The sequence below is a fragment of the Apium graveolens genome, chromosome 8 (genome assembly GCF_009905375.1).
Source record: "Apium graveolens cultivar Ventura chromosome 8, ASM990537v1, whole genome shotgun sequence".
Taxonomy (NCBI): Eukaryota; Viridiplantae; Streptophyta; class Magnoliopsida; order Apiales; family Apiaceae; genus Apium; species Apium graveolens.
In genome coordinates, this window is record NC_133654.1 from 28,048,778 (window position 1) to 28,072,009 (window position 23,232).

A 23,232-nucleotide genomic window follows, 5' to 3' on the forward strand; every position below is an offset into this window, starting at 1 on the left:
TCGGTCAGGAGTCCTGCTTTTTGACCGAATTAACCTTCATTTGTTGCCCAGGTCGAAGCAATTTCGACCTCCTGTATTTCGACCAGGATTTCCCCATGATTCCTGGTCGAATTGGGTCATATTCCTGATCTTTTTATCCATTTCTCCCTGGACTTTATTTTTGGGCCACCTTCACTTAGCTGGGCCTTCATTCTTTTGGCCCATTATGACTGGATTTTGGGTTATGGGCTGTTAACCTTAAATATCTGGGCCCTTTTCTGGGCTTTTTAAACACTTGGGCCCTTAGCTGGGCTTTATTTTTTCAAGGTTTTTTTTTTTTTTTTTTTTTTTTTAGAATTGGGCCTCATTTCTAAGCCCAAATTCCAAACTCTTCTAATATCTTTCTGGATTCTTCCAAAATCTTGAAAAAACTCAAGTTTTTCTTTTGATTTTTTTACTAGAATTCTCTTGAATTTTCCAGGAACTTCCAGAACCTTCCAACTTTTGGGCCCAAATGGGCTTTTTAAGGTCCATTATCCATTTATTTCTCCTATATATAGGTGGGATGAGAGTGTGATTCTTCACACCTCTCATTTCATTTCTCTTCACCTACAACTTTCTAATCTTCTCCTCTCTCAAATCCACTCCTTCTTCCTCCCAAGTCTTTTCCAGTCTTTACTAGATGGCCGACAAGAGTTCCGAGAGGGCGGCCAAGATAGCCTCGGCTTCAAAACGAGGTAAGGATATCGAGATCCGCTCTTCATATATGTCTTTAATTGATATGATTAATACTAGGGGGGATGAATATCCTTCCACTGCACATCTCGACTCCTTTAATCACTGTAATACTTGGCATAACATAGATTTCAATAAACTAAATGCTCGTTATAACGTCCCTCCTCCCTTTAGACTAGTTCCAGTCTCTGGTGGTGACCGTACTTGCCACTGGAGGCCTGATACTCTCTTCATCTACACCGACGCCCTTAATGCTGGGCTTAGGTTCCCTTTTCATCCTTTTATCCCTCATCTTTTGGCTGACTTACAAATTAACCCGTGTCAGCTTCCTCCAAACGCCTGGAGGAATATTCTATGTTTTATGGTTTGTTGTCTTAGGGAGGGCTTTCCTCTTTCTGTAGCCGTTTTTAGGAAAGTCTTTCAATGTTACAATAGTTCTTCCAATATTTGTGGCTGGGTTTATGTCAAACAAAGGCCCAAAAGCAAACATATCTTTAACAGCGCCTCTATTCCGGATAATAATCCAAATTGGAGGAATAGTTTCGTCGGGTTACGTTGGGAGAATGGCGATTGGGGCACGCTCTTTCGATCTTCCTTCGGGAAGGTCAGTGATGGTAGCCTCAAATCCATTCACTTAACTCCTGAAGAAACTATCATTTATAATGGGCTCACTCAGGATGATGGCACCACCACCAGCTGGACTCTTTTAGAAGAGTTTTCCCTGATTCATGTGGGACTATCCTCTGTTTCTCAACAGGGTATTTCTCTTCCCTTCTCAATTTTTCTTTATTTCACGCATTATTAACATCACTTATTTTGTCTTTTGCTTTGTTTCAGCTGCTAAGGAGATTAACGAGGACAATGTCCCCTTGGTCGAGGAAACAGCTAGGATGAAGAAAGCTCGGTTAGCAGGCCTAGACACCAGAGGAAAGGCGACAGAGCCTATCTTCTTGAGAAAGCACAAGGAGCCTATGGGGGAGGCTTCAACTGAAGGAGCTGAGGGCCATAATGCTCCTATCACTGCTGCTGCCCCTGCTGCTGCTGCTACAGGCGCCTTTCAGCCTCTCTGGGGATTCCGTCGAGGGGATACCGTGGTTGGTTCCACGAAGCATGCTTGGGATTGGTCCTACCATAGCGTGACCCCAAAGGACTTTACTGATGTGGTGGCCACCCCTGACCTTGAGAGGATTAAGCTCATGGGAGCCCAGTCTCTGGCTTCGGTATGCCTTCTCTTTTTTAAACTTATTTCTCGTTCTTGTAGCACTTTCTTGCCTTATACTTTGTTAATTGTTTTGTTTCAGTCTAACGCCTACTTTCAAGGCGCTGTGAGGCAAGCCGAATCATGGAAGCGGGCTTCTGATAAGGCCGATAATGCCCTCAGGAGGCAGCAGAAGAAGTATGCTACCCTGGAGAAGAAGCTCAAGCGCAAGGAGGAAGAACTCGGAGAGTCTAACGCCGAGCTGGTGGTACTTCGGGCGGAGAAGGATAAAGCTATAGACAATTATCTGGACTCGGAGGAGTTTGCCCAATCCATGAGGATTAGGGATGATTCAGTCTTTCCCGAGTTTTTTAGGACTGGCTGGGACACGGCCCTTGGGACCGTGAACGAGGCTTGTCCTGATATTAACCCGGCGGACTATATCTGCCCTGACGATGAGGCTTTGCTACAGAGGTTTCGTACCCGAGTAGTTGTCTCGGATCATGTTCCTCAGGATCCACTTCTTCCTCCTCCCGAGTCTTTTTCCAGACCTGCTGAGGATGACAGCTCTTCCTCCTCCGAGACAACGGAGACATCTAGCGAGAGCGGAGAAGACGATGATATGGACGCCGAGGGCACCTCAGCTCCTTAGAGCTTTTTCAGCCCTGCGTGGCTTTTTTATTTTCGAGACTTTATTTATCAAACTTTTGTAACATCTATCAGATCTATCTCATTTATCACCTTTTATGCTTTGCATCCATGCATTTGATTTTTATTTGTTAGGCCACAATCATACTTTGAAGAACTTATGAATTTCATAAAATTGTCTGGGATTCGTCCCTTACACAAGTCTTAATAAATTTCGTAATAAAACTAAAACATATAAATCCTAAGCAAGCAAAGCTTCAAGGTGCTTTTCAACCTACTCGCCATCCTGACGAGTGAGAATCGTACTTCGACCATCTTACACGTAGTAAACCTTCAGGTTTTGTGCGTGCCAGGTTCTCGGGACTTCAAAACCATCCATAGTCTCCAGCTTGTAGGTTCCTCTACCCTGAACGCTCTTGACTCTATACGGCCCTTCCCAGTTTGGGGCAAGCTTTCCTTTCTGTCCGACACCAGAAGCCTCTATTTTTCTCAAGACTAGGTCACCTTGTTTGAAAAACCTCTCTTTAACCCTTAGGTTGTAGTAGAACGAAGCCTTTTTCTGATATTCTACTATCTTTGCGTGTGCTTTATCTCGTACTTCATCGATTAAATCCAGGGCTAACTTCTGCCCTTCCTCATTTTCTTTTTCATCAAAAGCCTGAATCCTTGGAGAAGAATGTGATATCTCCACGGGAACTACTGCTTCCGCCCCATATGCCAACATGAAAGGAGTTGCACCTGTCGTGACTCTACAGGTAGTCCTATAAGCCCATAATATGGGAAGTATCTCATCTACCCAATTATTTCTCGACTTTTCGATCCTCTTCTTTAGTCCATCCAGGATTATCCGATTTGCTACTTCCGCTTGCCCATTGGCTTGCGGGTGAGCCACAGAGGTGAATCGTAACTCAATTTCATTTTCTTCACAATACTTCTTGAATTCCTCATTGTTGAATTGCGTTCCATTGTCAGTGACGAGGATACGGGGAATTCTATATCGGCACATAATGTTTTCCCACAGGAATTGTGCAACCTGCTTAGTTGTGATTTTGGCCAAAGGTTTGGCTTCGATCCACTTGGTGAAATAATCAATGGCTACAATCAGAAACTTCCTTTGTGCTGTGGCCATAGGAAAAGGCCCTAGAATATCCATCCCCCACATAGCAAAGGGAATAGGTGAGTTGATGGAGGTCAGCATCTCGGGGGGTTGTCTGGCGACTGGTGCATGCTTCTGACAACGATCACACTTCTTTACATATTCTTTGGCATCAGCCATCATTTCTGGCCAATAGAAGCCTAAACGAGTTATCTTATGAGCCAAGGCCCTGCCCCCCAAGTGTTGCCCACAAATGCCTTCATGCACTTCCTCAAGAGCCAAGCGTGCCTCATCGGGCCTGAGACACCTCAAGTAAGGAACCACGAAAGATCTTTTATATAGAATCCCATCTATCAAAGAGTACCTTAGTGCTCGAACAGTTAACTTCCGTGCCTCAATTGTATCGCTTGGCAACCAACCGGTCTGAATGTGAGCCTTGATGGGATCAATCCATGACGTCCCCAAGCCTACGGGAGCCACAAGCTTAACATCTATGCTTCGTGTCTTCAAAACACGGAAGTACACACTTCCTGAACTTCCTTCAATCTCAGATGAAGCAAACTTTGATAGCGCATCTGCTTTAGCATTTTCTTCCCTTGGAATGTGTTCAACATGGCATTCATTAAATTGGGTCATCACAGCCCTTACTAGGCGAACATACTTTGCCATCGTATCATCCCTTGCTTCAAATTCTCCCTTTACCTGGGATATGATCAACTTCGAGTCTCCACGGACCTTTAAGTTTTTGACTCTAAGTGTCCCAGCTAGACCAAGGCCAGCAATCAGGGCTTCATACTCTGCCTCATTGTTTGTGGTTGGGAAGTCTAGCTTCATGGCATACTCAATTAAGAATCCATCAGGGCTTTGCAAAACCAACCCTGCTCCACTGGAATTTGTTTTTGATGCTCCATCAAAATAGAGAACCCAATATTCTTTCTCCTTGTCCCCATTGTCGACTCCCTTGTCTTGAGGTGTGGTACCTTCCTGCCCCCCGACTTCTTGGTTGGGTATGGTACATTCCACCACGAAGTCAGCTAGTGCCTGGGCTTTTATGGCCATACGTGGCTTATACTTGAGATCGAACTCTCCCAACTCTATTGCCCACTTAATTAGTCTCCCACTTGCCTTGGGACTGTGAATGATATTTTTCAGTGGCTGATTTGTTAGCACTTCAATTTGGTGAGCTTGAAAATAAGGACGTAGCTTTCTTGAAGCCATCACCAAGGCTAAAGCGAATTTCTCAATGGCTGAATAATTCAACTCAGCACCATGCAAAATTTTGCTGACATAGTATACGGGTTTCTGGACTTTCAGTTCCTCCTTAACCAACACCGCGCTCAAGGCGCTTTCTGAAACAGCCAAGTACAAGAATAAAACTTCACCCAGAACTGGCTTGGCCAACAACGGGGCCTGGCCCATATACTTCTTTAACTCTTCAAATGCCTTCTGATTTTCCTCACTCCATACAAAGTCTTTAATGTTCTTTAATGACTTGAAGAATGACAAGCACTTGTCTCCTGACTTGGAGATGAATCGTCCTAGCGCAGCAACCCTTCCTGTGAGTTTCTGAACATCCTTGACAGTTTTTGGGGGTTTCATGTCCAGGATTGCCTTTATTTTATCGGGGTTAGCCTCAATTCCCCTCTTTGAGACCATCAATCCCAAGAATTTTCCAGATCCTACTCCGAAAGCACACTTCGTGGGATTCAACATCATCTTGTGGTACCTCAGGACCTCAAAAGCTTCCCTCAAATGGGTTATATGATCAGTCTTTACTAGACTCTTGACTAGCATGTCATCAACATAGACTTCCATAGTCTTCCCAATAAGATCCTTAAAAACTTTATTCACCAACCTTTGATAGGTGGCTCCTGCATTCTTGAGACCAAACGCCATAACAAGATAACAATAAACACCAAAGTCAGTGATAAATGATACCTTTGGAATGTCATCCTTATGCATTTTGATTTGGTTGTATCCGCTAAATCCATCCATGAAACTCAGCATCTCATGTCCAGCGGTGGCATCAATCAAAGTATCAATTCTAGGCAGCGGAAAACAGTCTTTGGGACATGCATCATTCAGATCGGTGAAGTCTATACACATCCTCCACTTTCCATTAGCCTTCTTCACCATTACAGGGTTTGCTAACCACTCCGGAAATTGAATCTCCTCAATGAAACCAGCCTCTAAGAGCTTTTCCACTTCCTGCTTTATAGCCTCTTGTCTTTCCGGGGCAAAATTTCTTTTCTTTTGTTTCACTGTCTTCCGGCTTGGATCCACGTTTAACTTGTGGGTAATTAACCCCGGGTCTATGCCTGGCATATCAGCTGCTGACCATGCAAACACATCACTATTTTCTTGCAAAAATTTCACTAACTTCCCTCTAAGGGGCTCCTCTAATGTAGCTCCAATGAAAGTCATCCTCTCAGGATTCTTGGGATCTAAAGGAACCGAAACCAATTCTTCTGCTGGCCTTCCTCTATTCTCATCATTTTCTCGAACATCCATATCTTCAATAGGAAGAACCTGCCCCCCGACTCCATCTGCCCTCAAAGAGGCCACATAACAGCTTCTAGCCATCTTTTGATCTCCCCTCTCTTCTCCAATCCCGTTTCGGGTGGGGAACTTCATGACTGAATGGTAGGAGGAGGGGACTGCCTTGAAGGCATGTATCCCTGTTCTCCCCATGATAGCATTATAAGTTGAACTAGCCTTTACCACCACAAAATCCAGCATCTGCGTTGCTTGCCTTGGCTCCGTACCTATGGTGGTTGGTAATTTAATTATCCCTTCCACAGGACATTCTACTCCAGCAAATCCATATATCGGCATGTCGGTTGGTGTCAACTGGGAGTCGTTATACCCCATCCTTAGAAAGGTGTCGTGGAGCAAGATATCCACAGAAGCACCATTATCCACAAGGACCCTCTTAACCGGGCTATTTCCTATTATCGGCGTTATGACCAGCGGGTCGTCATGGGGAAACTTCACACCCTCTAGGTCGGAATCATCAAAAGCCAATGTTACTTCTGTCCTGGCCCTCTTCGGGGCTTCTCCAACAATATGCATAACCTCTCTAGTATATGCCTTTCTGGAATTTTTGGACAATCCAGCAGCAGTTGGACCTCCAAAAATCGTGTTTATCACAGGCCCTCGAGGTCTCGGCCCTCCATAAATGGTGTTTATAACTGGTCCTCTAGGTTGGGGATTCCGCCCCTGATCATCTTGGTCCCTCCTACGATCTTCAAAGTTCTTCCTTCCATTATTGTTTCTGTCTCCTCCATCTCCAGTATACTTGTTCAGCCTTCCTTTTCGAATCAAAAACTCAATTTCATCTTTCAACTGCCTACACTCATCGGTGTCATGGCCAACATCTTTGTGAAACCTGCAATACTTGCCCTTATCTAGCTTGGCGGGATCAGCCTTCAAGGGCTTAGGCCAGCGAATATCTCTGTCTTTCTCAATCTCCATCAAAATCTGACTTCTGGGGGCATTCAGCTTAGCGTATTCAGTGAACTTTTGCCCAGGTCCTCCCTTCTTGGGGGTTGAATCAGGGTTTTGTTCAGTTCTAGGATACTTATCCTTAGCGATATACTCCAAATCAGTTTTTCGTTTCTTGCCTCCAGTGGGCTCATTACTTACTACGGTCTTCCTCATACTCTCTTCAACCTTGATATACTTCCCTGCCCTCTCTTGGAGCTGCAACATGCTCTCAGGGGGTCGTTTGGCCAAAGACATCTTGAAAAACTCATCCCTAGTTCCTTGTTGCAGTGCTATCATGGCTACCTTATCATCAAGGTCTGGGACTTTTAAAGCCTCCTTTGTAAAACGATTTAGGTAATCTCTTAAGGATTCTTTAGCTCCCTGCACAAGACTCATAAGAGATGCTGAACTTTTCTCATGGACTCTTCCACTGATGAATTGCTTAATAAAAGCCTGACTTAATTCTCTGAATGATCCAATAGAATTTGGGGGTAGGCGACTGTACCATCTTTGAGCCATACCCGACAGGGTTTGAGGGAAGGCCCGACATTTTATAGCATCATTCACGGGTTGCAGCAGCAGTGCATTAGAGAATGTCCTAACATGATTAGCGGGGTCTCCCGTGCCATCATAGGCTTTGATAGTGGGCATCTTAAATTTTCTTGAGATATGGGCATTCATTATCTCTTCTGTGAAGGGTGGAGTTGGATCATCAGGATCTCCAAGGGGAAGGAGATTGCTTGGATCAGTTCTTGGGACAACAGCCCTTCTTCTTACCGGACCATCCAGGTCTATGATAGGAGGAGGATTTCTCCCCCTAGGAGGTATGTGGGGTCTGGTGGCTTGGTGAGCCTCCAAATCACGCCTCAGCCTTTGGATTTCAGCCTCATGAGCCCTGATCTTTTCCTGCACTTCTTGGGGATTCGCCCCTGGGGTGCTTTGGGGGCGTTGCCTTCCATCGGCCATTGGCTCTTTCCCAGGACGCCTCCTTCTCGGGGCCACTTCATCATCCGAAGATTCGGAGTCTCTCTCAGTGTATGGACCAGAAAATTCCCGATCCTCAGGGATAGGATCCAAACCTCGTATATAGGGGGGCGACCGCCCTCGTGCTTCGCTTCGCCCAGCATATCCACTTCCTCCAACCTCAGGGTGAAGGGGCATCCCATAAGGGGGGTTAGTAGTAACAATAGTTGAGTATTCATACCCGACGGGTCGAGAATTCACAGGTATATGTATTTGTTGAACTTGAGGATTCGTACCTTGAATAGTCGGGGGAGTTGTCCCTTGTGACTGAGGATGAGTTGCCCCTGTCTGGGCTTCCCCCTGAGTAGATGCATAAGTTGAATGGGGAGGAACCTCCACGGTTGATGAAATCGCCTGGGTTGTCCCTGATGGTGTTCCCTCCTCCAGAGTGCTGGTTGTTCTCCGTGTTCTCGCCATGGTTGTTGTTGCGTATTTCCCACAGACGGCGCCAAATGTTATGGATTAAAACTACTATATATAATTACTGTATTTAATACTAATGAACGTGAGCTTCGAGGCTCGATTTGACTGCTCTTGTGTTTCGTGACTCAATCTGCCTTAACAAGATGCCTACGTACCTTGCTGATTGCCAAGGATCAAGTCAAAAACGTAGTTCTGATTTGTGGGGTGAGGCCCCTTATATAGATGCGGGAGTCCTTGAATTGGACTTGGTATAGGAGGCTTGGTGGATAAGCCTCTGAATTAGGATAGACTTAGGAGTCCTAGGAAGTAGGAAGTTGATTCCTTATCCTTTCAGGTCCCCTTGAGGCTAATCTCTAAGGATTTATATCCTCATCGGGACTCTTTTCAACATCTGATTTCTCCCTTATTAATTAATTACGAAATTAATTAATAATCAGGGCTTTTTGGGCCTTTTTTATTCCACCAGGCCTAATCTGATCCGTCAGACTTAACCTTTCTGGTCTGAATATTATACATCTTATTATTATTGGGCCTAGCAGCCCATTAATTATAAAATCAGGACTTATTTATCCCTATCAAGTTTATCTCTCTCTCTCTCTCTCTCTCTCTCCTAAGTTTCATTTAAAACAAACCAATATTGACCTCATTTGTAGTTATCCAATCATATGGAAAGGATCTCTAGAGCTATCTTTAATCATAAATATAGGACCAACTATCCATTTATTCATTTATAAGACCAAGTATAGCTATGCATTGAAGTTGATTTTTTTTTTCATTTTGGTCCTGTATTATAATTATAAAACCAACTATAACTATACATTGGACTTGCTATAACTATAGGAGTATAACATTGCATGCCCATAAATTCCAAATCTAAGGACGAGTCATTTATATTGTGTTCCTGATAGGGAATAAAAATAACCCTAATTGCAGAATTAATGTCGCATTAATTACACCTGAAGTAGATGAAGAAATTCTTAATAATAACCAGACAGGCGATTAATACGTAAGAAGGTGAAGCATACCTCAATAATGTGGGAGATACTTGTCATAAAGGTTTGAGAATCGAAGAAATTCGAATTATGAATAAATTTTGATTATGTTTTTTCGAGAAATTGTTGGGCTTTCCAGCTCCAGCCACTAAGTTATGTTAAATTTGACACTAAGAACTGAGCCTGTGACAGAGATTCCATATTGAAAGACATAAGTAGAAATGAAGAAATAGCGATTCAGCTACGAAATATATAAAGAAGTAATATTTTAAAATCTATTGAATTTTCACAAGATTATGATAGTGTTGGTTGATGTTGTACAAGACATGCCTGTACTATAACAAGACTAAGTCAAATTAACAGCCCTAAGAATTAGTTGCATGATAATCTAAGTTTACATTTTGTATTATATTACTTGAGTCTGTAAAAGTGTCAATAGATTAGAATGGAGTATTTTTTTATAAACAGTCTCAAGCCTAAGAATAAACTCTAGAAGAACACACAAGCCTAGCTCATTCGAGAACTCAGAGATCTCGACAAGTCAAGTTCACATTCGAGAACTAAGAGACCTCGATGAATCAAAACACTTGTAGAGAACTAAGAGATATTGATAAGCCATTATACTTATCGAGATGTCAGTTCTCTATAGCTCAAACTGGAGATCTCGATATAAACCTTAAGTACATAATGCAGACCGGTTAGAGTTCCAAGATTATAAATCAATAAACAAATCAATCACTGATTTGAAAAGTCTACAAAAGCAGCTTGAAGAGTACAAGATCGAAGGCCAAAATTAACTAACAAGGGAAAGTCACAAACATGCACGATTTGCAAAGATACACTAAGCCAGAAATGGTAAGCTTTAGATAACTTAAAATAGGGTTTTATACATGCTATTGCACGTTGTGTAAAACCTGTGTTTACTAATCTATAAAGTAAACAATGGTCCTTTGTTTTCAGTTGTAACAAATAGATCTAGAAATTCTTGTGACTCTTTCAAGATAGAGGCCAAGTTATATATCAACAAAGAACCCAAAAATTTGTAGCAAGACATACTTGATTTTAATATAAAATTAAGTGAGTTTTGAAGATAGTGTTTTTATGTGCATATTTTATCATTTCCGTTAAAAAGTTTATCTCTACAAATTAGATTGCTTTGTTCACCATATACATAACAGTTCAAAAAGCTTAAAATATCCAAAAATACATTCACCCCCCTATGTGTTGTATTCATTACCTAACAAGTGGTATCAAAGCAAAATCTGAAAGCAAACATATTAAAGATCTTAGAAGAATGAATACATAGAAGCTTAGCATTATCAAGATCCCCACTTTTGACAGATCTAACTACACGTCCTGGAAAAAGAAAATGATGTTGTTCATAAGGATGGCCAACCCATTATATGTTTAGATTCTCAAAAATGGCCCTTTCACCCCATAGAAAGAGTTGAAGAATCTACAGATAGAGATATGGTCATACCGGCACATTATGCTCTTACAGATCCTTCACAATATACTGACCTGAAAAGGAGAAAGTCTCCCTGGATAGTGGCTTGCAACTGATCTTAATAGAGTCACTTGACAATGTGATGTACAATAACATTATCAACCGTGACACAGCCAAACAGATCTGGGAAAAGATTGAAATTCTGTGTGAAGGAACAGAGGAAGTTAGGTCAAATCAAAGAAGGATTTTGGTTTCTCAGTATGAGGGGTTTATGGCTAAACCAAAAGAAGGAATGACTGAAGTTTTTGAGAGGTTCAATAAATTGATAAATGACTTGCAGCTACATGATAAATATTATGAAGCTGAGGAGGTTATCCTAAAGTTTCTGCTAGCTATTCCTGATTATTTTGAACAGAAAATATCAACCATTAGAGAAGGAAGAGATTTAAGCATAATGACTTTGGAAGTTCTATATGGAATCTTGAAAACTTTTGAACTTGAGATGCTGCAGAAAAATTCATTGAAAGCACACCTTGGACATGTTGATGATGGTTCCAGTGCTTTGATTGTACATGAAAGAGAAGAAAGTGAAGATGGGCAAGATAATCAAGTTCCAGTTATTCAAGCTATGGAACAAAAGAACAAAGGACCTCAGAAGCAAGTTGTGTTGGAGCAGGAGGAAGATGAATACTACACCTTGGATGAGCTTGATGAAATGGACCAATCCATGGCTTACTTGGCTAGGAAATTTTCCAACATAAGAGTCAAGAAGCCAAGGTTTTTCAAAGGCAAGGGACAATCTTCCAACAGTAACAATTGGAAACCAAAGGCTCAGTATAATTCATCTAGCAAAGGTGGCTACAAAACAGGATATGTGGACAGATTAAAGATAAGGTGCTTCAACTGTGATGAGTTGGGTCACTTTGCTACTGAATGCAGGAAGCCCAAAAAGGTGAAGAAGGATAAAGCTTGCTTGGAACTGGAAGCAAAGTATGAAGCTCTCTTGAAGAAACAGTCTGGAAAGTCCTATATTACAGAAGGAAAGAGTTGGGATGACACTGATAATGATGATGAAGATGAAGAAGTTGGAAACTATGCACTAATGGCTTTTGAGCATGGAGAAGCATCCACTTCAAAATCAGAGGTACCAACTCTAACCACTATTGATTTAAATGCTAGTCAAAATAAGGAGACTGTGGAAAAGATGAGTGTAGAGATGTTTCATATACACACTAGCATGGTAGCAGTTACTAAAAAAGTCAGTAGGCTAACAAAAGCTAATGAGAAGCTTGAGAATAAAAAGTAAAAGTTGGATCTGCTGTTTGTGGAGCTTGAGTCATTCAAGCAAGAAAATGAATATCTGAAAAACAAGCTGAAGTGTGCTGCTAAAATTGAGGATGTGTTGAGGGAGAAGCTGGAAAAGAATAAAGTAAAGTTGAATTCCTTTAGGAATACATCTGAGTTGGTTTGTCAGTATCATGTGAAAAACAAGCCATGTGCTAAACAACAACAAGAAAGTTATAGGTGGTAAAGGAAAAACAACTAAAAATGAAGATGTCCCAGCTATGCTGAGAAAGGTTGGTTCACCTATGTCCAAAGCATATGAAGTAGACTTCAATGAAGAATAGTTGATCATAAAGCAAGAAATTACTGATGAAGACAATAAAAAGAAAAATACAGAAACAACTCCAACTTCCAAGGTTGAAAAGAAGCCCATGGTCAACCTGAAGATGCAAGAAAGAAGAAGAAGAATCGAAATGGGAAGATTGGGATAAATAAAAGCAACAACTTTACATTTGTTGCAGATGCTCCAAGGATACAATGTCAAAAATGTGGCTCAGTGAATCATCCAACTCATCTTTATAAAAAGGTTGTTAGCAAGCCAGTAGAAGGAGCATGCAAGTACATTGAAGCAAATGCAAATGATCCCTACTCATTATGTGACAAGTTTGATTGCATCCCTTGCAACTTGAAAGTGATGAAAAGTTGACATAAGCTGAGAGTAGACCTCAAAGAATGTTGGGTCTGCATCAAAAAGGGAGAATGCATAACAGTCCATGAACTCTATTCTTTCTGAATCAACTCACTCTAATTCTGCACATTCTGTAAACAAGAAGAAAGTAACCAACATTGATTGGGTCGCTAAACACACTTAATTCTCATTGTGTGCAGGGCAAAAGGAAGAAAGTCATATGGATCATAGACAGTGGATGCTCAAGACATATGACAGGTGATATGGCCCTGCTATCACAATTTGAGGAGAAGGCTGACCCATTAGTGACTTTTGGAGACAACAACAAAGGTTTTATAATGGGATATGGAAAATTAATTTCTGGAAATGTTTTCATTGAAGATGTAGCACTGGTAGATGGTCTTGAAGTGACTCTTCCTAATGTTAGTCAGTTTGCAGACAAAGGATTCAATGTCTCATTTGACAAAGGAGAATGCTCTTTTACCAGCAAAAAGACTGGTGAAGTTGCTCTGAAAGGAGCAAGGAAAAGAAGCTTATTTGTTGCAGACTTGGACTCAGCAAATGAGGATGGAATTTGTTGCTTCTACACCAAGGCATCTGTAGAGCAAAGCAAGTTGTGGTATAAGAAGCTGTCTCACTTAAATTTTAAGGCAATAAACACTCTAGTCAAGAAGGAGTTAGTGAGAGATATGCCAAACCTGGAGTTAGTGAGAGATATGCCAAACCTGGAGTTTGCTCAAGATGAAGTCTGTGATACTTATCAAAAGGGAAAAATGAAAAGATCAAGTCACAAGAGTAAAATTGTTAATTCTATAAGTGCACCTTTACAACTTATTCACATGGATTTATTTGGACCATTTAATGTCCTGTCAATTTCAAGAAAGAGATATGCACTTGTGATGGTGGATGACTACTCAAGATATACATAAGTAGAATTTATGCATTTTAAAGATGAAAATCCACACATCATAATTGAACACATCAAGAAGATTGAGAAGCAGGCTGAAGATCAGAATTGTGTGAAAAGATTGAGGAGTGATAATGAAATAGAATTCAGGAATGCAACCTTAACTGAATTCTGCAAAGACAAGGGCATTGTTCAAGAGTTCTCAGCTGCTAGAACACTCAGCAAAATTGGGTAGTTGAGAGAAAGAATAGAACACTAGTAGAGGTTGCTAGAAAAATGCTGCAAGATGCCAAGTTGCCAACAATCTTTTGGGAAGAAGTTGTGAACACTGCATGCTACACTCAAAACAAATATCTTATTAACAAAAATCTTGGCAAATCACCCTACTCAATCTTGTCTAAAAGGAAGCCTACTATGAAGCATCTTCATGTGTTTGGAAGCAAGTGTTATGTTTCGAAGGAAAACTCTGAATATATGGGAAAATTTGACTCTAAAGTTTTTAAGGCAATTTTTCGGGTATATTCATTGGAGAGAACTGCCTACAAAGTCTATGTGATTGAACAAAAGAAAATTATGGAAAGCATAAATGTTACTTTTGATGATGACAAATGTCCAGGCTTGGAATGCCTTAGTGAAAATGAAGCTGAGACCCTATAATTTGAAAATCTTAAAATTGATAGTGATTCTGAGGATGATACTGAAGTTAACACAAATCACAGAATAAATGAAGAGTTAACTGAACAAGTGAATCATGAGAATGGAAACTCATCTCAAATACCTGAATTTGATAGCACAAACTCAGGAGGAGAAAGAGGAGAAAATTCTGGAAGTCATGCCAATGATGAAGAAGAAGCAGAAAACACAAGTCAACAAACTCACACAGGGAAATGGGATAGGAGTCACAATGCAGATGCAATTATTGGTGATCCCAATGCTGGAGTGAGGACTAGAAGTGCAACTGCAAATGAACGTCATCATGTATATTGGATATCTGCTATGCAAGATGAGCTAAATCAGTTTGAAAGGAACAAAGTTTGGGAATTGGTTCCTGCACCAAAGAACAGAAGTGTAATTGGAACAAAGTGGGTGTACAGGAACAAGATGGATGAAAATGGAATTGACACCAGAAACAAAGCAAGGTTCGTTGCAAAAGGCTACTCACAGGAGAAAGGAAGTGATTATGATGAGACTTTTGCTCCAGTTGCAAGACTTGAAGCAATAAGGATCTTTCTTGCATTTGCTGCACACTCAAATTTCAAGGTGTATCAAATGGATGTGAAGAGCGCATTCCTCCATGGTGAGTTGGAAGAAGAAGTTTATGTGCAATAGCCACCTGGCTTTAAAGATCCAGAATTTCCAAATTTTGTATACAAATTACTCAAGGCTCTCTATGGACTAAAACAAGCACCTAGAGCTTGGTATGACACACTCTTAGAATTTTTGATTAAACATGGATTCACTAGAGGTACTATTGACAAGACTCTCTTCTACAAGAAGCATGGTGATGATATGATCCTAGTTCAGATCTATGTGGATGATATTATCTTTGGTTCTACAAATGAAAAGATTTGTCAAAGATTCTCTAAGCTTATGTAGAGTGAATATTAAATGAGTATGATGGGGGAATTGAGTTATTTTCTTGGACTACAAGTCAGTCAAAGAAGTGATGGAATCTTCATCAGCCAAACTAAGTATGTTAGGGATTTATTGAAAAAGTTTGATATGGTTGATTGTTCACCTGCATCTACACCTATGTCTACATCTACAAAATTGGATGAAGATAAAAAGGGAAAAAGTGTAGATATCTCATATGACGCCCCCAAATCCGAGGTCAGGGGATTTGGTCGACACTATGAAACCTCAATAAAAAATAATCAGTTAAATCAATAAATAAATGTCAGCGGAAGATATTGATCATCTATGACCCCAAACTAATCCAAGATCTTTTAAGGTTACAGTTCTAGAAACAAGAAATCCAAATTCCACACATAAATTTTTCACTTTCTTTTCCTTTTAAAACTCTTTTCAACAAATTCCAGTTTAATACTATCCCGCTAGTATAACTTTGAAAAGAAGTATACTAGGCCCAACTATAAAATAACATAATTATAATATAATATAATATAAACAACTTTACATAATAGAACTTACTCTAGTTCGCAAACCCTGGACCAACCACCTTCCAAGAGCTTCTTCTTTGCTTCCTCGAATTACGCGGCTAACGCAAGCTAATCCTCACTGGAGGTCAAATTTAAAAACAGGCAAGTATGAGCGAAAGAAATGCTCAGCAAGTTCATTGTAATATATATGGTCGTTTTGATATAAAGCCAACATCTGCAATAGCGCAGAACATTTTAAAAATCATAATTGCTGAAACATTAAATTTATTAAAGAATCGGATAATTGTTTCTCACTGTATTCAAAACTTTTTTTGATAATTTCAAGCAAAATGCTTCAGCAATACTTTGAATCTTGACGATAATTAAACTCGTAAAATAGTGTTTACAGAAATATCGTAAACCACACTAACAAGAAACAATGATTATGCATTAAATCATAAACTTTACTCAAAACCGAACTCTTGAAATTAATACTTATTTTGTTGTCATATCAAATTAGATATCGATATGAACTTTGATGCTCACAACATCCCATACTTAAGTCAACATCAATCATCTATACTAATACCACCTTTGATATTTAAAAACAAAGTAAGTATCAGCATAAATTAGAATCTGAATCAAAACTGCATTTCACCATTTTTCCAATACAGACAGTTGATAAATCATTTATTCTATGAATATCAAAAATGATATGATAATTTAGATTGGGATCATTCTCCGACGGACGTACTATCACATGCTGATCAGCCCGTGTCATAGCACTAGGTCATGATTCATAGAAACATGTCCCCATAAACACGAGCACTCAAATAAAAATACGATATACCTGCCTGTGGTAAAAATTGTGTCATGATATTTCATATGACACTTAGAAATAGCCCTCTGCTGGACCGTCCGTCCCGGTCAGTTACGCAATTTGATCCAATCTTAAAACCTTTTATTGAGAGGGGGTCATAATAATCGATACACGAAATAATTGTATTCCTCCATTTACTTGGGCAGGAATACTCGCAACCAATCATTTTTCTCAAAATACAGAACATTCAAAAATCCAGTAATTTGATGAGTAAAATCACTTAGCTATTCTAAACATATAATAGCAGAAGAGTACTTGCATAAACAGAATCATTTAATTTAGCGATATGTAAAATATTTATCTATTCCGAACTGAGAATAGGGAAAGTAATACTTGCATAAGAATATTTGAAATAAATAACACTTGAACAATAAGTGATGATAGGGATACTTGCCTTTGGGATTTAGTAGTTAGTCACACTCGCAAAGATGCATCTATTCTGACATTCTGCCTCAAAATATCACCGTCCTTCTTTTCAACACTTTACTGATATGCTGCTCCTGCGATTGCTAGAAGCCAGATATCCAATACCATTCCATCTCATTTTTTATCCAATGTTTTGTCCTGATCAACTCGAATGATCCGCATCTATAATTAAAATATATAACTTTAATCATCTAAACGATAATTATTCGATGAACTGCGCGTCAAACCCTATCGTCTACCCATATGATAGCCCACACATAATAAAATAGTCAAACACAAGACTCTTGACCCACATACACACGTATTTCACATAACACATAATCATAAAGCCACATATCACATAATTCATATCACATATGACTCAGTTCGTCAAAAGGTTCGACTTGGTACGCTTCAAAGAGACATCAGGTCAAAAATACGACTTTTAGATAAATAAGCGACTCGGAACTGACTTGCAAAACAAGAGACCTTTCGAAATAAAAGAATTTAGGTCTCTAAAGTATTTTTATTGAAAGCGAAATATTTTTTTGAGTCTGGACGCGTTCGTTTCGTATTAAACGGACGAACGGTTTATTTTCTACGAATAAAATACGAATAATTAGGAATAAATCAATTAATAATAATATTAATTGATTTTTAAATACTAAAATATAATTTTTAAAACTTAAAAACAAATGTTTTTGGAATTATTTGAATTAATTATAAATAATTATATTTTATTTAACTATTTATAAATAAAATTATATGATTAAATAAATTAATCAATTAATTAAATCCATAAATAATCAATTAAAATAAATTATAAATAATTAAAACAAATATAGATTTTTGAAAATGATAAAAGAAATAATTTTTTTGAATTTAAAACAATTAAGAAAATAATTTTTAGAATTTAAAATAATAAGTAAATGATTTTTTGGAAATTAAATAAATGATTTTTAGAAAAACAAAATGAATTTTGAAATATTTTTAAATCAGAAAAGGCAGAAACAGAATTGGGAATGGGGGTTAGGGTTTTGAAGAATCAAAACCGGGTTTCAATTTAAATTAACGGGTCGGGTTGGGGACTTCAACCGGGTCGCTAAGAACTCCGGTTGAATGTCGGCCGGAATCTGGGTTTGTCCCAGAAATCGGCGACTTTGCCGTAGTCCGGCGAATCCCCGACGACACCCCAAACACCCCCAGAAACTCCGTTTCAATCAACTACCACCCCCAATATGTTCTGAACAAACCAAGCAACTCAGTCACTTATTCAACAACAACAATCATTCAAAGATTTGATCAATCCAGCCAAAAAACCGAATAACCGCGGCGGTACTCCGGCCAGACTTCGGGTTTGTGCAAACGGAAACCAAAATTCATCATGTATAGCTCAAATTAAACCTTACGATCCTACAAATTCATGTATAGCAATCCAACAACTAACATATAAACATAAAAATCGCTTAAAAACTTTCGAAGAACCCTTGAACTCGACAGCCAATTTCAGTAAACAAAAATTATGATTATAAACATGAATCGGCTGGAAACCATATCAAGAAACTATTTACATCATTAAAAATAACAGAAAATCATCCTACAAGAAACCCCTAATTTGGGACATGAACCCTAGAAAATGAAATTAAAATTTACCAATCCTCAGGTGATGATTTTGGTGTCAACATGACGGGCTCGATGAGAGCTTTAATTTGATACCAAGAACAACGAAAACGGATTCCTAAATCCTTCAAAATCAGAGGTTGAAGATGAAGAACAAAATCACACCCCCAAATTTTTGTTCTTGAATTTGTTTTTAATGAATTAAAATGAAATAAAATAAATAATTTAGGCTATTTATATTTTTTGAAAAATAAATACCCCAAAATCAATTTAGGGTGTTTTTATTCCCATAATTAAAATAATTATGCCCCAAAATTATGATTACGGGGAATAACTTTTAAAAACAGTAAAATATAAAATTCGTATCAAAATTCCCCAAAAATTGTGAATAATTCAAAAATGCAGAAATACTGGGTATTTAAAATACGTATAATTTTATAAAAATAAAACACAAATTTGGTGGGGTTTGACGTTCGGGTGGGGTCCCGGTCCGTTTATTTTTGAAAAACAGAAACGATACCTGAATTAACAGAAAACCCCGAATACACCTAAAATACAATCAGACTCACCTAAAACGAGTAACGCAAGTAAACACACGTCCAAATTAAGGATCTATTCATATAAACACATCTTAAACACGTAACAAGTATCTCATTGGATCATATCGGATCCGAAAATACATTACTTAGCCGCTAAGTAACTATAGAAACGATATAATTTAATATCAGATTTGGATAATTATCAAAATCGGGCTTCTTATAAAACACTTTATACAAAGATAATGTAATAATATCCCGTCTTTCGATAATACGGGTTTTGTTGATTTATCAAAACCATTATCGTACCGAAAATTTTGCACCGGGACGCGTACGGGTCAAACCGTAATCCGGATTGAAAAAGTTAAAACACGGAAAATGTTTAGAATATCCAGATTAGGTTAGGAAGGAGTTTTCGGAAAAGTTTCGGGTTGTAAAAACGCATAAACAGTTGAAGTTGGACGATTCCCGGCTTTATAAAATAGTTCTATAAATACTCGGAAAATAATTATTAAATTCATAAATCATTATAAACTCATATAACAGACCAAAAAAATTACCAGAAAAATATCATAATTATCTATATTTTAATCTGGACATATAAAAATTAGAATACTCAAAGAATATCACATATAAACATCCAAAACTTCAACTCTAATTACCAGATAATTCACTAAAATTCATATAAAAATCACATAAACATTTCAAATAATGATAACAATAATATCTGAAAATATGGGATATTACAATCTACCCCCTTTATAAGGATTCCGTCCTCGGAATCAGGAGAAGAAAGCAGTAAGGGTCTTCTAATCAACTTCCCAATCTTTCATATGCAACTTTTCTACACTGCAATTCTTTATACCATACGGTTATCACAGAAGCTTTACTTTGCAATATTGTTCCATCCAGACCCTTTGACCAATTTCTCAATGGAATCACCTTTACTGATTGCGAGAAAGAAGAATAAAGAGGAAGATAGAGAGAAAGAAAATAAAGAGAGATAGAGATAAATAGAGAAAGAAATAAAGAGACATACCGACTTCGTTTTATGCCACCGATATTCTAATCGCATTGCAATCCACTGTTGATGTTGGTAATTTCATTCAAAAATCTTACTTTCCATTGACCTGGATAACTCATCTTAACTTGATTGGCATACCTTCGAGTATTTGAAATAATAAAATCATGGAAATTCAAAGAGAAAAGAATTGTATATCATAACGGATGTCCCACGATTGTGGTTATCAAAATCTGAATTTAGGAGAAAGTTTTGTTGAAATGAGAAAATAACTGAGAGATCAATATGATCAAACGAACTTGGTATTGCGTGTCCAAATTAAGACACTACTAAAGGTTGTTAACCTTCTTATAGTCACAACACACACAAATGATGGCGTCCCATCCAACTCCTATCACACAGACATGTATACCTTGTGTCCCCTATAGTTAGGGTTGTTCATCTCTGTCAGAATAAAAGAATTTCAAAAGAATCCAAAATCAAATGAATAAAATAGAAAAGATTTCAAAGTTGATATTTCTGGAGAGAATGCAATCCAGAGAACAAAATTCTGGCACAAAATGATTAAAGGAGTGTTAGGGAATATATCCTCTAACAGATACCTCTTTTTGAGAGAGATCAAAAGAAGTTATAGAAAGAGAATGTATTGCCAAAGTCTTAATATTTACCTTCAATTTGAACTCTTCTGTTGAATCGTCACCCACTTCTAGACACTTTTTCACATTTCAAGGATATCGATAATCTCCATCGTCGTCGAAACGTAGTCTCGGAAGATTCCATAATAGAAGTTTGCAACTTCCCGGAGTTCCATCCAGCTGAACACAACCATCTCGAACGAATGCGTCTATCTTAACTTACTCGTTGGTACTATATCCAATAGTCCAACAGGAACTCGATATGAGCTCAAACGTCCTCACATAGCTATACACACTCCTATACACTCTCATTTCTAGTTTACTATAACCCCAGCTCTGATACCAAACTGTGACGCCCCCAAATCCGGGGTCAGGGGATTTGGTCGTCACTATGAAACCTCAATCAAAAATAATTTGTTATATCAATAAATAAATGATAGCGGGAGATATTGATCATCTATGACCCCAAACTAATCCAAGATCTTTTAAGGTTACAGTTCTAGAAACAAGAAATCCAAATTCTACACATAAATTTTTCACTTTCTTTTCCTTTTATAACTCTTTTCAACAAATTCCAGTTCAATACTAACCCGCTAGTATAACTTCGAAGAGATGTATACTAGGCCCAACTATAAAATAACACAATTATAATATAATATAATATAAACAACTTTACATAATAGAACTTACTCTAGTTCGCAAACCCTGGACCAACCACCTTCCAAGAGCTTCTTCTTTGCTTCCTCGAATTACGCGGCTAAACAACGCAAGCTAATTCTCACTGGAGGTTAAATTTAAAAACAGGCAAGTATGAGCGGAAGAAATGCTCAGCAAGTTCATTGTAATATATATGGTCGTTTTGATATAAAGCCGACATCTGCAATAGCGCAAAATATTTTAAAAATCATAATTGCTGAAACAGAAAATTTATTAAAGAATCGGATAATTGTTTCTCACTGTATTCAAAACTTTTTTTGACATTTTCGAGCAAAATTCTTCAGCAATACTTTGAATCTTGACGAGAATCAAACTCGTAAAATATTGTTTACGGAAATATCGTAAACAACACTAACAAGAAACAATGATTATGCATTGAATCATAAACTTTACTCAAAACCGAAATCTTGAAATTAAAACTTATTTTGTTGTCATATCAAATTAGATATCGATACGAACTTTGATGCTCATAACATCCCATGCTGAAGTCAACATCAATCATCTATACTAATACCACCTTTGATATTTAACAACAAAGTAAGTATCGGCATAAATCAGAATTTGAATCAAAACTGCATTTCACCATTTTTCCAATACAGAAACAGTTGATAAATCATTTATTCTATGAATATCAAAAACTATATGATAATTTAGATTGGGATCATTCTCCGACGGACGTACTATCACATGCTGATCAGCCCATGTGATAGCATTGGGTCATGATTCGTAGAAACATGTCCCCAAAAACACGAGTACTCAAATAAAAAGGCAATATAACTGCCTGTGGCAAAAATTGTGTCATAATATTTCATATGATACTTAGAAATAGCCCTCCGCTGGACTGTTAGGTATGAATAGGTTTGAGGGTAGTACTCTTGAGGGAGAGCTATCTAAATCCTCTCCAATTCAATTGGAGGTTCCTCTAGAAGGAACAACTCCCCTCAAAATCCTAGCTGACATTGCCTTGACAGTTGAAGCTAGGAGTACAATTGCCAATGACCCTGTTGTGGGAGAGGCAAGTTCATCACATTTATGTGACAGTGCTCTGCAAGGTGCACAAAGGTTTGAGGCTGTGGATCGTCCGTCCCGGTCACTTACGCAATTTGATCCAATCTTAAAACCTTTTATTGAGAAGGGGTCATAATAATCGACACCCGAAATAATTGTATTCCCCCATTTACATGGGCAGGAATACTCGCAACCAATCATTTTTCTCAAAATACAGAACATTTATAAATCCAGTAATTTGATGAGTAAAATCACTTAGCTATTCTGAACATAGAATAACAGAAGAGTACTTGCATAAACAGAATCATTTAATTTAGCGATATGTAAAATATTTATCTATTCCGAACTGAGAATAGGGAAAGTAATACTTGCATAAGAATATTTAAAATAAATAACACTTGAACA

At 38.3% G+C, this 23,232-nt stretch overlaps 1 protein-coding gene across 1 annotated transcript in view; it reads left to right on the forward strand.

Moving 5' to 3' along the window:
• Positions 1-1,799: 1,799 nt before the first annotated feature.
• The window catches only part of LOC141679439 (uncharacterized), a 28,189-nt gene continuing 6,756 nt past the window's right edge, over positions 1,800-23,232 (forward strand). Inside the window, exons 1-2 of the mRNA XM_074485943.1 lie at positions 1,800-1,934; positions 2,016-2,386. Coding sequence (XP_074342044.1) covers positions 1,911-1,934; positions 2,016-2,386 — 395 coding nt within the window. The 5' untranslated portion in view covers positions 1,800-1,910. The remainder of the gene's footprint in view (positions 1,935-2,015; positions 2,387-23,232) is intronic.